We start from the raw sequence: 11,829 nt of genomic DNA, 5'->3' as shown, positions 1-11,829 counted from the left end.
TCTGCCTTTTACACATGGGGAACAACCGAGGTGAAGACAGCTTCGGGTTGGATATTCGCCTGTAGTTTTCCTTACATTAACCAACAGCAGTTAGGGACCGTCAATATAGTGACAAATCTAAATTTTCACATTTCAATAGCTCTTTAACCATTACTCCTAAAACCTTCAAAACCGGTTGTAGCTAACCCGATGGCATAGACACACATTGCACACACTTTTTTTTTGTTGATTTACAACTTGCACTATTTTAAATTATGTATTTACATTTTTTAATTTCATTAGCTCATTGGTCATATGACCTAATGACTTCAAACAACAATTCAAACAACAATTCAGAATGTCCAATGACTACCCTTCTATATTGCACACCCTTTAGTTTGTCCATTTTCATCTCACATGATTTTACATAAACTTTTCCAAATTTAGAATTTCAATAGCTACTTGGTCATGTGACCTAGTGACTTCAAACAAGGTTCAGAATGTCCACTGAGTGGGCCTACACATTGCACACCCTTTAGTTTGTCCATTTTCATCTCACATGTTTCTACCTGAATTTTTCTACATTTAAAATTTCAATCGCTCCTTGGTCATGTGACCTACTGACTTCAAACAAGGTTCAGAACGTCCACTGACTACCCTTCTATATTGCACACCCTTTAGTTTGTCCATGTTCCTACGTCTTTTGTGAGTAAAATCATTTTTCCAAAATTGATGTAGGTACATTTTTGTGAAGAGGTATGAGGGTTGTGATATGGGTCAAATCTTTTAAGGGATCAATACATTTCTATATTGCTTCCCCAGTATCTGCATGAACCATCAGGCCAAGTGTTTTTGCTTGACCCTGCTGGACAGAAAGAGAATGAGAAATCGGAACACTCTGCATTCAAATTCAGGTCTTAGTTATTCCATTGTACTGGATCTAATACACATTATCATTTCACATACATTCATAAGTGTAATATTTTTTTATGACCTACTGTGAAAAACTCTCTTGGCTGCTGGCTCTGTCACTTTCAGACATGCGCAGAGCAGACTGAAAGGGGAAGGGTAGCTCTTGACTTGAACCACAGGGGTTCTCTGTAAAGAGAGAGTAATCCAAAAGGCACAGACACGCCCCTTGACTTTGAATTGGCACCGTTGACCTGTATGTATTCTCTCCTGATTGGCTCTGTGGTGCACAGTCTGGCAGTCTGACTAAAGTGCCAGAGGTATGAGAGACATCCTCGTATTTATGGGAACAAATATTTTCTAACACTTTGGATCCTATTCTTGGACAGTTAGAAGACACAATGCATCAACGCAACAACAACTAAAATAATACTAATTACTGTCCATGAGCAACCTCAACCTTGTGGGTCTGTGGGTGTTTGGGCAAATAAAGTGCCAACTCAGTTCTACCAGTGACAAGTCTCTCATTCCCCTATGAACAAGGACACAGGGGAATAGTTTTTAATCTAAACCAGACCTTTTTTACTGAAGTAGACTAACCCCTAATTGGAGCTCTTTTCTTGACACACAGTAGCAGTTTACCAGATAAGAAGTCAAGAAGATCAAAAAGTATATTGTTGTAAGGGTGTATTACGTCCTGTGCTGCCACATTGTCATATCCATTCTGGATTCTGAGTGGTAACATCAGAGCTGAAAAATGCCTATATGTATGTGTATACATTTTCTGCCAAGACAGAACTGCCAAAGAGGGTGGAGTTGCAATATACTGCAGACACAGCCTGCAGAGTGCTGTCATACTATCCAGGTCTGTGCCCAAACAGTTCGAGCTTCTACTTTTAAAAATCCACCTTTCCAGAAATAAGTCTCTCACTGTTGCCGCTTGTTACAGAGCCCCCTCAGCCCCCAGCTGTGCCCTGGACACCATATGTGAATTAATTGCCCCCCATTTATCTTCAGAGTTTGTACTGTTAGGTGACCTGAACAGGGATATGCTTAACACCCCGGCCGTCCTACAATCTAAGCTAGATGCCCTCAATCTCACCCAAATTATCATGTAACCTACCAGGTACAACCCCAAATCCGTAAATTCGGGCACCCTAGTAAATATCATCCTGACCAACCTGTCCTCTAAATACACCTCTGCTGTCTTCAACCAGGATCTCAGCGATCACTGCCTCATTGCCTGCATCTGTAATGGGTCTGCGGTCAAACAGCCACCCCTCATCACAGTCAAACACTCCCTAAAACACTTCAGCGAGCAGGCCTTTCTAATCGTCCTGGAAAGATATTGACCTCATTCCGTCAGTAGAGGATGCCTGGTTATTCTTTAAAAGTGCTTTCCTCACCATCTTAAATAAGCAAGCCCCATTCCAAAAATTTGAACCAGGAACAGATATAGCCCTTGGTTCACTCCAGACCTGACTGCCCTTGACCAGCACAAAAACATCCTGTGGCATACTGCATTAGCATTGAATAGCTCCCGTGATATGTAACTTTTCAGGGAAGTTAGGAACCAATATACACAGGCAGTTAGGAAAGCAAAGGCTAGATTTTTCAAACAGAAATTTGCATCCTGTAGCACAAACTCAATAAAGTTCTGGGACACTGTAAAATCCTTGGAGAATAAGAGCACCTCCTCCCAGCTGCCCAATGCACTGAGACTAGGAAACACTGTCACCGCCGATAAATCTACAATTATCGAGAAATTCAATAAGCATTTTTCTACAGCTGGTCTTGCTTTCCACCTGGCTACCCCTGCACTGGTCAACAGCTCTGCACCCCCCACAGCAACGTGCCCAAGCCTCCCCTATTTCTCAGCTCCTTGACTTCGACGATGTCATTTACAAAATAGCCTCCAACTCTCTACTCAGCAAATTGGATGCAGTCTATCACAGTGCCATCCGTTTCATCACCAAAGCCCCATATACCACCCACCACTGCGACCTGTATGCTCTCGTTGGCTGGCCCTCACTTCATATTCATCGCCAAATCCACTGGCTCCATGTTATCTATAAGTCCTTGCTAGGTAAAGCCCCGCCTTATCTCAGCTCACTGGTCACCATAGCAGCACCCACCTGCAGCATGCGCTCCCGCAGGTATATTTCACTGGTCACCCCCAAAGCCAATTCCTCCTTTGGCCGCCTTTCCTTCCAGTTCTCTACTGCAAAATGACTGGAACGAATTGCAAAAATCTAATCTGCAGACCCATATGTCCCTCACTATCTTTAAGCATCAGAGCAGCTTACAGATCATTGCAACTGTACATAGCCCATCTGTAAGTAGCCCATCCAACTATCTCATCCCCATACTGTTATTTATTATTTATTTTTTTCCCCTTTGCACCCCAGTATCTCTACTTGCATATTCATCTTCTGCACATCTATCACTCCAGTGTTTATTTGCGAAATTGTAATTATTTCGCCACTACGGCCTATTTATTGCCTTACCTCCCTAATCTTACTTCATTTGCACACACTGTATATAGACTTTTCTATTGTGCTATTGACTGTAGGATTGTTTATTCCATGTGTAACTCTGTGTTGTTGTTTGTGTCACACTGCTTTGCTTTATCTTGGCCAGGTCGCAGTGTCACGACTTCCACAGAAGTTGGCTCCCCTGCCTGTTCGGGTGGTGCTCGGCGGTCGTCGTCACCGGCCTACTAGCCGCCACCGATCCCTTTTCCTTTTTCTGTTTGTTTTGTCTTATTAGTTGCACCTGTGTCCTATTATGTTTTCCTGATGGGCTTCCTTATTTAAGGCTAGTAAACCTGCCCTTGTTTTGTGTGGGATTATTCTTGTGTTATGTGTTGTTGGGTGTGTTCGCGCTCCGGACTGGGTACCCTGTGTTTTAGGTTGGTCTGTATTAAAGTGCACTTCTCCCTTGGAACTCTCTGCTCTCTGCGCCTGATTCTTACCTCACACACCTAGTCCCGTGTGACACGCAGTTGTAAATGAGAACTTGTTCTCAACTGGCTTACCTGGTTGAATAAAGTTGAAATAAAAAAATTAAAAATACTGTATGTGGGAATGTCTTATGTCCGTCCTTCATGTAGTGTTGGTACATGGAATATTCCCCAACTGCATATATCATAAATTGCTATTGCAAATAGAAGTATCATGTTCAACAGCTGACATTTTCAGATATTATTTTCACAAACACACTTTGGTGCTTACAATTCATTCTCTATTGTCAAAGATTTGGTGGGCACTGTCATCTGTGATCTTTGTGATATGACTTTCTTTTAAGCATGTACTGATGAAACTGTTACTTAATATTTGTTTCTTAAAGTCTATAAACGCTCTACATTCATTCACTCTGTGATAGGGTTGGATCCTATATGCTACTTTTATTATTGTCCTGTAAATGGTTCAGTGCCTATAATTTAGGCTGTGTGTAGAATGGGGCATAAATTAAATAACCTTTACTACTAAATTACTACTAGATTATAGTGATAAGGAAAACAGCATACACATTTGGCTTGTGTATTCATTTGCCTATAACTAATCAGAATTCCCTTATGTTTACACAAAAAAGAGAATACTTCAAAATGAGAAGATCCTGCCATGGATAAGACAACTGGGTGGACACAAAGTGGAAATGAGGGGTATTAACTTACACCATGCAGCAGGACACCTTCAGCTGTGGGGTCTTTGTAATGCAGGTTTGATAGCTATATTTTCAATAATGAATGGTTAGCTGTTATGTGACAATTAGGTCAAAGCTCTATTTTATGGGCCTCCTGGGAGTGGTCTAGGGTACTGCATCGCAGTGCTAGCTGTGCCACCAGAGACTCTGGGTTCGCGACCGGGTGGTCAGTGGGGCGACGCACCATTGGCCTAGCATCGTCTGGGTTAAGGAGGGTTTGGCCGGTAGGGATATCCTTGTCTCATCGTGCACTAGCGACTCCTGTGGCGCACCGGCCCAGTGCACGCTAACCAGGTCGCCAGGTGCACGGTGTTTCCTCCAACACATTGGTGCGGCTGGCTTCCGGGTTGGATGCGCGCTGTGTTAAGAAGCAGTGCGGCTTGGTTGGGTTGTGTTTCGGAGGACGCATGGCTTTCGACCCGTACGGGAGTTGTAGCGATGAGACAAGATAGTAGATGAGACTACTAACAATTGGATACCACGAAAAGCGTATCATCCCCTCCCAAATTGATATGGAACTTTCAAAAACACATGGAGCAACTGCGAAAAGAAATGACTGAGGATATACTAAAATGTCTGGTATGTAATGACATTTAATTCAAAGTAAATGTACATTCTTTATTTTTATGTAGTTGTGTGGGAAAGCCATATGTTCAGTTCATGCCTATGATTTCAGAGTTCACAAGAGTGTGCAATATAGAAGGGTAGTCATTGTACATTCTGCACCATGTTTGAAGTCAGTAGGTCACATGACCAAGGAGCTATTGACATTTTAAATGTAGAAAAATTAATGTAAAATCATGTGAGATTAAAGGGTGTGCAATGTGTAGGCCCACTGACTAGACATTCTGAACCTTGTTTGAAGTCACTAGGTCACATGATCAAGGAGCTATTGAAATTTTACATTTTGAAAAAACTCATGTAAAACCATGTGAGATGAAAATGGACAAACTAAATGGTGTGCAATGTGTAGGCCCACTCAGTGGACATTCTGAACCTTGTTTGGAGTCAGTAGGTCACATGACTAAGGAGCTATTGAAATTTGAATGTAAAAAAGGTTTGTACTTTGTTCACACTCCCTAACTATTTCAACGAGGAATACAAAATGCTGCTCACATTTCCATTTCCACATAATGCCCAAATCGTGAAAATAAGTCTTGCGCCATGTTGTGCACAATTTTTCCTACATCATGACACTTATTTGGAGTCTGTGGCTCAACTGGTTTGAAAGCTATTGAGGTTTGAAAGTGCGAATATCTGTTGAATATCCAACTTCAAACTGTCTTTACCTCGGTTGGGGACCATCTATTTATTTAAATGGAAGAGCATATATGACCATAAAGCAAGCCGCGGACGTATGATACATATTTGTTGGATACATATTTAATGAACAAGTGTGTTTTCCTTGCTGCTGTCAACAATGGTTGAACAGTTTAGGGATGGAGTTGATACATTTCCACTGTGCTGTGGAAAATGAATCCACGGCACATATAGGCTAGCCTAACAGCCCAGTTGTCTAGAAAAGTTTCTGTAAACAGCACTAGTGCATTGCAACACTGTAATGTAAAGGCAGATATCTTTTGTTTGACAAATGAATAATGAATATTGAGTGGTCCAATAGACAAAGGCTGAGGGACTTTATCGTAAGCGTTCTCAGGGAACAACTAGAAACACTCTTGATGCAAGTCTTTAACACATAGTTTATTCTCGTGAGCTGTATTCAAATATAACATGGAAACACAAACACTCTCATTCATACTCATTCACTGCCGTGCTGGGCAAAACTAATTTCCTCAAATTGCAATAAACACATTTAAAGCACCCAAAAGCTTTTGGGGTTTTGAATATCATCCAAATTATTGTGCAGTCAACATACAAATCTGCCCACTCTGTAAGCTTAATATCATACAACAAACATTGGAATTAGTCTCTATAGCATTATGCAACTGAATTGACACCTCTGTTATTCACATACAATTTTTGATATGAAATTACTGATGCAGTCATCGATACAAATGGTACTGTCAGCTCAGACCATAACAGAACAAAATGGTCATGCCTGGTCTGGCCAGGTGAATAAGAAGCAAAAGCCATTGCACTATAGGGCTACACCATATGCTCTGAGCCATTTGAGCCCATCTATCCAGCATGTGTATCTCTCAGGTTCCCAGAATCCCAGGCAGCTCAGTCCTCTGGTCCTCCATGCGTCCTCCCTGGACACTCAGCAGTAAGGAAAAGAAGTCTTCATCATCCATAGGGCCCGGGGCCGCACTGCGCTGCTCCTCCAGCCTACCCTGGGCCTGTAGTACAGAGACAGACAGAAACACCACATGGCTTGATGCCTATTTTACACTGGACCTGAGGTACGGAGACGAGACATTACACCTACATAACACCATATGACATGATATGTTGTTACACTATACAACATAATACCTAAAGCCCATGTTACAGCATATGACACACAGGTGTAGGATATTAATTTGACCAGTAAAATAATCCTGCAGCAACAGCATTTGAATGTTTAGTCCATAATGTTGCATGATCGGTGGTTAGGCTATAAACTGGCCAAAATTAAGCTACATGAAAATGACAATACTGTTAATATAACTGTGTTAGTGCTGGTTTTTGTTCATTTATGTAAATCACGAAGCTCATCTGCATTTTTTGGGGTGGAGGAAAATTCTCAGCAACAACAGAGTGGTCAAATGAAGATCCTTCATCTGTAATGACAATGTAGCACTGTAACATGATATCAACGTAACACCATATGACATGATGCCTACATTATATTTTGCTTATGACAAGAACAAAATAATGTTTTGGTCAAATTGACTACAGGCAGCTTGGGTGATTACAGTTATTATTATTTTTTATTTTACCTTTTTTTAATTAGACAAGTAATTTAAGAACACATTCTTAATCATCATGATGGCCAGTTACTTACCTGCGACATGAGAATCATATTGTACAAGTCCTCGTTCTGCACTGCAATTGGAGCAGACTTTTTGGGCTTTGTATCTTTTATGCTGCTCCTCTTCTTATTGGCTTTCGGCTTAGGGGGTGGGGTGTCATGTAGTTCCGCCCGCTGGTCGTCAAGCCGACGGCCTTGGGAGGTAGCCAGCAAGTCAAAGAACTCATCTTTCTGCAGCGAGGTCATTGAGGAGAAATGCACTGTTGGGAATGAAAGAGGAGAAAAGAGAGTGGAGACATGCTACATTTAGTGGCCTAGTTCAGTTGGTGTCCTAGTTAATCATTCAAGCAATATTATTTCAATATTTCACTAATGTACAGAAGACATCCTAATATCTGTCCCTGCCACAGTTATATGATAGAAGTGCTTCAATGGATGTTGGTACCGTACAGTTATTTACAGATTTTCCCCTTCATGAGTCAGCGTGTTTATGGGGAAACAAGGGAAGCTAATTGCAACAGCTTTTATGTTTACCACAGTCACTTAGTTAGTTATGATTACAGGGAGTTGTTTTCACATTCTATCACCTCTGGGGGCTCTGTGGGCTGGAATGTAGGTGTTGGGTTCAGAATGGCACCTTCTCCTCCCTCTGAACGAGCACCGCTGGTCATTGAGTCGTCTTCCTTCTTGCAGAGTAAAAACCAGGTCATACAGAGCGTCTGGGAAGTAAGGGGTTAACCGTTGAGCCTGGGAAAGACAGGTGGCAGGTGGCAGAAAGAGTAGCCATTATCAAGGATTTCAAAATGGGTGGTATCACTACTCATTTCAAACACGCTGGCATTTCCACACCTACAAAAACACCTACAATATGTGAAAGAAAACGCTTCTACATCAAAAACTAATGCTACATCAAAAATGTTTAGACTGGTATTCGGTCACTAACGGAACTATTGTAATTGTGGGCACAAGGGAAATGTCTGTATTTTTTAGTGAAAACAAATGTTATAAACCTGTTTTTGGGCATGCTCTGGGCTCAGCGTATCTTTGGGCAACTGGTCAGAGGGAAGATGTATATTTGTGCCAACTTGTAATCCTTGTGAGGGTTTGTCCGTCTCCAAATCTTGTTCTGCTGTTTTGTATTTTTCTGTTATATCCACCATCACCATCCCCTCTTTCTTGCATTCCATTTTCTGTCTATCCATTACCAATTCATCCATCCCTTTAATGTGCTCAACCCCATCCTCTGTCCCAGTCTCTCCTTTTGCTTGTTTTATTTGGTTATCCTTTTTTCTTTTGTCTCCATCTCCACTTTCAGTGTTGGCTTTTCCAATCTGTCCATGTCTGGCAGTGGCATCCTCTTCCGCACTGGAGTCTTCATCGTTGCTCCTGCCTGTTATTGGCTCTGTCCCTCCCTCAACAACTCTCTCAACATCCCCCTCCTTAATAATGATTAGATCCTCCAAATGCTCCTCTTCAACTGTTTCAACTTTGACCCCTGGGTATTCCATGACAACATCCATTTACGTCTGTCTCAGTGTAAACCTGACAGAAATGGGATAAGACAAATATATCAACTGAAGTTCTGTTGTACATTATTAGGATTGTTTAACTGGTTGTAAGAAAATGTTTTAGGTAATCTAATAGAGTTTCTTAAAATGTTAACTCGCAACAACACATGTAGAAGACCTCTCGTTTGACACAGACTGAACGGCCACTGTATCTGTAAGCATAATATAGTAGAATCTCAAGACTGGTGTTTATGAAAAACCAAGACTGGTTTCCTGCTCACTTCTTTAAGGCACTAAATTCCTATCTTGGATTGTACTTGTCCGCCTGCTAATCATTACCTTACCCACCCACACTCTCAATAAGTCTATCGTACCTGTGTTTGGCTGGAGTTCAGTTTCTGATAAACATCATCTTCTTGTGTCCACACTGATTAGGGATGGCATCACTGATTCACGACAGTTTTCTTCCTGAGAACTAATTGCTATCAGTTATGCTTCACATATCACCGTGACGAGCTCTTTCTCACTCTCTCTCTGCCTGCCTGTCAGCCCTCTAGTCTCTTCCTGTTCCTCTTACCCCAACCCACCCCTATTTATTTGTCCCCTATCTCTTTACGTCATGGCATTATGAGATATTACTGTAAAAAGTGAAGTGGTGCGATTTTATAGCCAGTGGTGTGATGATATCAAATAGCCTTGTTTTTAAACAAAGCCAAATCTCATAATTTGAGATGAACATCAGAAAGGGCGAAATGGCTATGAAGTTTTGCTCTGCTCATGTTGCATTTTCAGCCGAACAGCATACAGTCAGAAACAGCAACATGTTGAAACAGGCCCACTGTTATTCTGACAGGGGCTGTGGTTTGACATACTTCCTGTTGACTTGCAGCTAAAGGAGAAGTAGACAAAGTGTGAGCGAGAGAAAGAGAGAGAGAGAGAGAGAGAGAGAGAGAGAGAGAGAGAGAGAGAGAGAGAGAGAGAGAGAGAGAGAAAGAAAGGAAGAGAGATGTGAGATGTTGATTATTTTTGGTAAAGTGAGAGAACAGTGGAGAGGGTAATTGTTCATTTGGGTATTTTCATATATGACTTGTCTGAACTATTCTGCAGTTCAAAAAGTGTTCTGCTGTTGTGTATGAAACTTGATCACTGTGAATTCATTCGTCAAATTTGTCAAATCTATTAATATCATGAAGTGCATGTATTGTCTGTATTGTCCTGTGTGGTGAGAGTAGGCAACAATACATCTGCCACGCTGACTCTCAAACTCTTTTGACTCATCACATACACAGCTGCTACTGCTTATTATCTATCCTCTTGCCTAGTCACTTTACCCCAACCTACAGTTGAAGTCGGAAGTGTACATACACCTTAGCCAAATATATTTCAACTCAGTTTTTCACAATTCCTGACATTTAATCCTAGTAAAAATTCCCTGTCTTAGGTCAGTTAGGATCACCAGTTTATTTTAAGAATTTGAAATGTCAGAATAATAGTAGAGAGAATTAGTTATTTCAGCTTTATTTATTTCATCACATTCCCAGTGGGTCAGAAATGTACATACACTCAATTAGTATTTGGTAGCATTGCCTTTAAATTGTTTAACTTGGGTCAAACGTTTCAGGTAGCCTTCCACAAGCTTCACACAATAAGTTGGGTGAATTTTGGCCCATTCCTCCTGACAGAGCTGGTGTAACTGAGTCAGGTTTGTAGGCCTCCTTGCTCGCACATGCTTTTTCAGTTCTGCCCACAAATGTTCTATGGGATTGAGGTCAGGGCATTGTGATGGCCACTCCAATACCTTGACTTTGTTGTCCTTAAGCCATTTTTCAACAACTTTGGAAGAATACTTGGGGTCATTGTCCACTTGGAAGACCCATTTGTGACCAGGCTTTAACTTCCTGACTGATGTCTTGAGATGTTGCTTCAATATATCCACATAATTGTCCTACCTCATGACATCTATTTTGTGAAGTGCACCAGGTCCTCCTGCAGCAAAGCACTCCACCACATGATGCTGCCACCCCTGTGCTTCACAGTTGGGATGGTGTTCTTCGGCTTGCAAGCGTTCCCCTTTTTCCTCCAAACATAACAACGGTCATTATGGCCAAACAGTTCTATTTTTGTTTCATCAGACCAGAGGACATTTCTCCAAAAAGTACGATTTTTGTCCCCATGTGCAGTTGCAAACCTTTGCTGTTGTTCTGGGATTGATTTGCACTTTTCGCACCAAAGTACGTTCACCTCTATGAGACAGAACACGTCTCCTTCCTGAGGGGTATGATGGCTGCGTGGTCCCATGGTGTTTATACTTGAGTACTATTGTTTGTTCAGATGAACGTGGTACCTTCAAGCATTTGGAAATTGCTCCCAAGGATGAACCAGACCTTTGGAGGTCTAACATTTTTTGGCTGATTTCTTTTGATTTTCCCATGATGTCAAGCAAAGAGGTAGGTTTGAAGGTAGGCCTTGAAATACATCCACAGGTACACCTCCAATTGACTCAAATTATGTCAATTTGCCTATCAGAAGCTTCTAAAGCCATGACATTTTCTGGAATTTTCCAAGCTGTTTAAATGCACAGTCAACTTAGTGAATGTAAACTTCTGACCCACTGGAATTGTGATACAGTGAATTATAAGTGAAATAATCTGTCTGTAAACAAGTGTTGGAAAAATTCCTTTTAAATAAGAATAAAAGAGAGCCGCACACTCTAGGAGCTCAGATGCAAAAATTTAATTTTGAAACGTTGGTAATAAAAATTTTGCATCTGAGCTCCTAGAGTGTTCTCTTTTATTCTTATTTTCAAGTTTTCTA

General features: G+C 41.3%; 1 protein-coding gene across 1 annotated transcript; it reads right to left on the bottom strand.

Moving 5' to 3' along the window:
• Window positions 1-6,273: 6,273 nt before the first annotated feature.
• On the bottom strand, window positions 6,274-9,581 carry LOC109902061 (uncharacterized). Its single transcript, XM_020498121.2, has 5 exons — window positions 9,390-9,581; window positions 8,518-9,049; window positions 8,095-8,254; window positions 7,541-7,767; window positions 6,274-6,893 (listed from the first exon to the last, which is right to left on the bottom strand). Exons 2-5 carry the CDS (start codon window positions 9,025-9,027, stop codon window positions 6,753-6,755), a joined length of 1,038 nt encoding a protein of 345 aa, XP_020353710.1. The 5' UTR covers window positions 9,028-9,049; window positions 9,390-9,581; the 3' UTR covers window positions 6,274-6,752.
• Between the last annotated feature and the right edge of the window lie 2,248 nt (window positions 9,582-11,829).

This window comes from Oncorhynchus kisutch, linkage group LG13 (genome assembly GCF_002021735.2).
Source record: "Oncorhynchus kisutch isolate 150728-3 linkage group LG13, Okis_V2, whole genome shotgun sequence".
NCBI lineage: Eukaryota > Metazoa > Chordata > Actinopteri > Salmoniformes > Salmonidae > Oncorhynchus > Oncorhynchus kisutch.
Note: the sequence above shows the minus strand (reverse complement) of the source record. Positions and strands in the feature narration are given on the sequence as shown.

What these genes read in the sequence shown, in the direction of transcription:
- LOC109902061 (XM_020498121.2), bottom strand. Translation starts at nt 9,027, where the DNA reads ATGGATGTTGTCATGGAATACCCAGGGGTCAAAGTTGAAACAGTTGAA. An exon ending in CAGAGCATGCCCAAAAACAG is followed by an intron (nt 8,255 to 8,517) that starts GTTTATAACATT and finishes TGTCTTTCCCAG; the next exon opens with GCTCAACGGTTAACCCCTTA. An exon ending in AGCCCACAGAGCCCCCAGAG is followed by an intron (nt 7,768 to 8,094) that starts GTGATAGAATGT and finishes CATTCCCAACAG; the next exon opens with TGCATTTCTCCTCAATGACC.